The sequence below is a fragment of the Stegastes partitus genome, unplaced genomic scaffold, assembly GCF_000690725.1.
Source record: "Stegastes partitus isolate 25-593 unplaced genomic scaffold, Stegastes_partitus-1.0.2 Scaffold1359, whole genome shotgun sequence".
NCBI classification, from domain to species: domain Eukaryota; kingdom Metazoa; phylum Chordata; class Actinopteri; family Pomacentridae; genus Stegastes; species Stegastes partitus.
The window spans coordinates 157,044-160,888 of NW_007579090.1; the positions used below are offsets into that span (position 1 = coordinate 157,044).

At 46.8% G+C, this 3,845-nt stretch overlaps 1 protein-coding gene across 1 annotated transcript in view; it reads left to right on the plus strand.

Moving 5' to 3' along the window:
- Nucleotides 1-2,470, plus strand: part of LOC103370014 (activator of HSP90 ATPase activity 1) — a 3,594-nt gene extending 1,124 nt beyond the window's left edge. The window contains exons 3-9 of the mRNA XM_008298916.1: nucleotides 311-393; nucleotides 478-595; nucleotides 681-778; nucleotides 861-1,022; nucleotides 1,518-1,619; nucleotides 1,712-1,763; nucleotides 1,876-2,470. Coding sequence (XP_008297138.1) covers nucleotides 311-393; nucleotides 478-595; nucleotides 681-778; nucleotides 861-1,022; nucleotides 1,518-1,619; nucleotides 1,712-1,763; nucleotides 1,876-2,033 — 773 coding nt within the window. The 3' untranslated portion in view covers nucleotides 2,034-2,470. The remainder of the gene's footprint in view (nucleotides 1-310; nucleotides 394-477; nucleotides 596-680; nucleotides 779-860; nucleotides 1,023-1,517; nucleotides 1,620-1,711; nucleotides 1,764-1,875) is intronic.
- The last annotated feature ends 1,375 nt before the right edge of the window (nucleotides 2,471-3,845 follow it).

The following is a 3,845-nucleotide window of genomic DNA, read 5'->3' on the forward strand; positions in this document are numbered from 1 at the left end:
CATCCATCCATCCATCCATCCATCCATCCATCCATCCATCCATCCATCCATCCATCCATCCATCCATCCATCCATCCATCCATCCATCCATCCATCTGTCATTCATCCATCCATTGTTCATCAGTTTATCCTTCCATCATTCATTCACCTATCATATATCATTCATCCATTTGCCACTCATTCATCCATCATACATCCATCATTCATCCATCCATCATACATCATCCCTTCATTATCCATTCATTCATCCATTCCCCACACATCATCCATTATTCATCCTTCTTCTGTGGTGCTGACTGTTTGTCTGCAGGTACGTCCAGCAGTGGAGTGAAGTACAGAGGAACTGTTGATGTGTCAAACTTATCTGACGAGAATGACGAGGACGACCTGGATGTGAGTCAGACTTCCTGATCGCACACTGATCAACGTACTGATGACTGTTCTGGTGATAATACTGATGACCATGTTCCCCTCCAGATCTCAGCCTCTCTGTGCAAGGACCAGCCCAGCACACCGCTCCTGGACCTCATGAAGAGGACTGGCATTAAGGAGGTCCGCAGAGTTCTGGGCGAGTACGTCCGCCAGCTCAAATCAGGTCTGTTACCCAGAGTGCATTAGGACCAGCCAATCAGAGAGGAATATGATGATCTCTGTAGTAACCATGACCTCTGACCTCACAGAGTTCAGTCAAGGGATGATCCTTCCTACTACTGATGGACCGAAGCAGCCGCCACCTGAGACCGCCAAGAAGAACCAGGTCAAGACCAACAAAACCCAGGTATAACCTCCTTTTGGTTCTTACCCAGCTCCTGTCAAAACTAAGCAGACATAACCTTTGACCTCTCTGTGCTCTCCTGCAGATCAGTGCCACCACCAAGTGCACCTCCAGTCCCTCCCCGAGGAGCTCCTCCACCCCCGCCCCCTGCCCCACAGGTATTCGTATCCCAACCTGCAGCTTTAACCTGAGGGAAACTTTCCAGACATCTGCTGATGAACTCTACAGGACCTTCATCAACCAGGAGGTATGAGACAGACCACCCTGAAACTAGGACAGGCTAAAACAGAGTAGAACAGACCAGGCTGATACCAAGACAGACCCCATAAGATAGAACAGGCTGCAATCAGCATAGAATAAGTTGACATCAGACTGGAACAAGGACAGATTGTTGTAGGTCTGACAAGAAACCTACAACCAACCAAAAACCAGACCACATTCAGCACAACTCACAACCAACGATGTAAAACCAGACTTAATCTAGATGAAACAAAATCATATTTATACCGCAGTATAAACCCACAGACAACCCCAGATCCCGCAAACCAAAACCTGACCACATCAAGAAGTACTCATAGTGTTAGGACAGTATAACTCCAGCAGCATCACTGCACAAGACCTGTACTGTTGTAATACCATGCTTGGTGGCATAGTGCTGAAATACTGCACAAGTACTGTTGATACTCTGTCTCAGTAGCGCTGTAGTGGTATTGCAGTTGTATAATTAGCTCTCTATCTGCAGTTTGTGCAGGTATTTACGCGCTCGGTGGCGGTGGTCGATGGTCGGCGAGGAGGGAGGTTCCAACTGCTGGATGGAAGCGTCAGCGGAGAGTTCACACAGCTGGTGAGGTCATGGCTGCTCAGCCAATAGCCAGTCAAACATCAGTAAATTTGTGTCTTTTCTTCATGGTACTAGATTGTTGCTCCTCCCTGTAGGTACCAGACCAGAGGATTGAAATGAGGTGGCGGTTCAGGACGTGGCCCGGCGGTGAGTCTTCCTGTTATAATGCTGTGATGTGTTTGAGTGTTTGAAATGTTTCCCGGCCTGCTGCTGTGTTCAGGGACACTGCAATGTGAGAATTTTGCGGTCTCTTCTTTAGAGCACTACGCCACTGTCAGTCTGGAGCTGGAGGACCGAGGAGACGAGACAGAGCTGAGGATGGAGTGTCATGGAGTCCCTGCAGGGGAGGAGGATTCCACCAGGGAGGGCTGGACCCGGTTCTACTTCCAGGCCATCAAACAGACATTTGGATACTGAGATCCAACACTGAGAGACTCTGAGATACTGAAACCTGGAGCTTGTCTGACAGGCTGAAAGGAGGACGGTGGCCAGGATAAGACTAAACAAGGCAACAGAATGAACTCTCTTAAAGGAACAGTCCAACATTTTATACATCCTGTTGCTCTCCTAAGGTAGGAGTCATGTTTCTGTTAGACCTCACAGACCTGCTGTTCTTTGTCTTTTCCAGGATCATATGTTTCAGGTACATCAGTTACCAGTACAGAATTGGGTCCGGGATATGGTGAACCTAGCTTAGCAAAAAGACTGGAAACAGGGAGAAGTGGTAACCTGGCCCCACCTAAACAGAACTAACCAAACACAAGAATTTTCCAAAATGTTGGAAATGTTTCTTCACAGTTTGACAGGTTCTCCGCGGCCAAATCACTGTGTGAATAAATGACTGCTTTTTGTTCTTTGTTTGTCCACCTGTTTCTCTTTGGCCACAGATGACTCTGGGCCTACATGGTGCTTGTTAAAGGAACAGCCCAACATTTTTGTTCATGTTTTTTCTGAGATGACTAGATGAGTGTCAGCCTGTTGGGGGAAACCCCAGTTTGTGGTGTTGCTTGCGGGAACTGATTACTGTCACTGTTTTGACCTGACGATTATTTCTGTGCAGCTTCTGCAGCTACAGAGTGACTCAGTCAGACCACAGGTTTAGCAGTTCAACAAGAAATAGCTCATTCATTCATTGACTGCTCTGTAAGCAAGGAGTCATGAACATCTTTCATGACCTCTGTGGATCCTGAGGTGCCCCCAGGTTTCCTGGCAGCCTGTCTTGGTTCTTCCTGTGGTCTCCCACCACCTGTCCACCAATATTATCTGCACAGATCAGAGATCCAGTACTGAGACTACAACATCGACTCTCTCCACACCTCAACTGCACCGTCAGAAAGTTCATGAAACAGGATCAAGCACCCACTGAGGACATGTTGGACTTACTGCTGAAGACACAGACGCAGATCTCACCGTGATTGTACAAGGACTGAAGCAGTTATCACCTTCGTACCCCAAACTGCCACAGTACACACAAGCTAACCTTGGCAATGCTTAGAAATGTTTCCAAGCCCACAAAACTCACGTGGACTGGATGGACCAGGACAGAACCCACATCAGTCCTCCTCAGTTCTACAGTCTACCAGAGTTTAGCAGCCTGACAGAAGCTTGGATGATGAACTGGAAGGATGAACTGGCTGTCAGGCTGGACTCTGACAATCTTCTAAACTCTAAGAAAGTGAAACTGAACTATTCACTTGAGATCCAGCACTTCCCAATTTTTGCAGCTCTGCCTTCTCTGTGCTTCCTGTTTCAGTTCAGTTTCATTGACATAGAACCAGAACCATTGTTTGTTTGTGGTTTCAGACTGATCTGGGGTTCGGCTCCTATAGAAAACCTACTTGACTTGACCTGGTAACAGACGCAATCTGAACAAAACAAGAATGGAGACAGAATGAGGTCAACCTGAGCAGAACTCAGAGAAAATACAATCACTGGCCTCAGCATCATCTATCAATCAATTCCATCATTTGACAAGCAGCTGCAGTAAACAAATTAATAATGACGGTGATGAGAGAACATTCTTGGTTTCCAAAGGTAAGAAGTTGTTTGTTTTGTTTTGTCAATAAAGGAAGATGAAACTGAGCTCAGGGCCACTTCAGCTGCAGACCTGCGGGTTTAAAAGGCTATCGTACTGACTCGATTAATCAGAGCATTTGGTCCGACTCTTGGATCAGGTCTAAGATACTGATCCTGCTCTACAGGTTCTAAACTGAACAGAAGAACAACTTC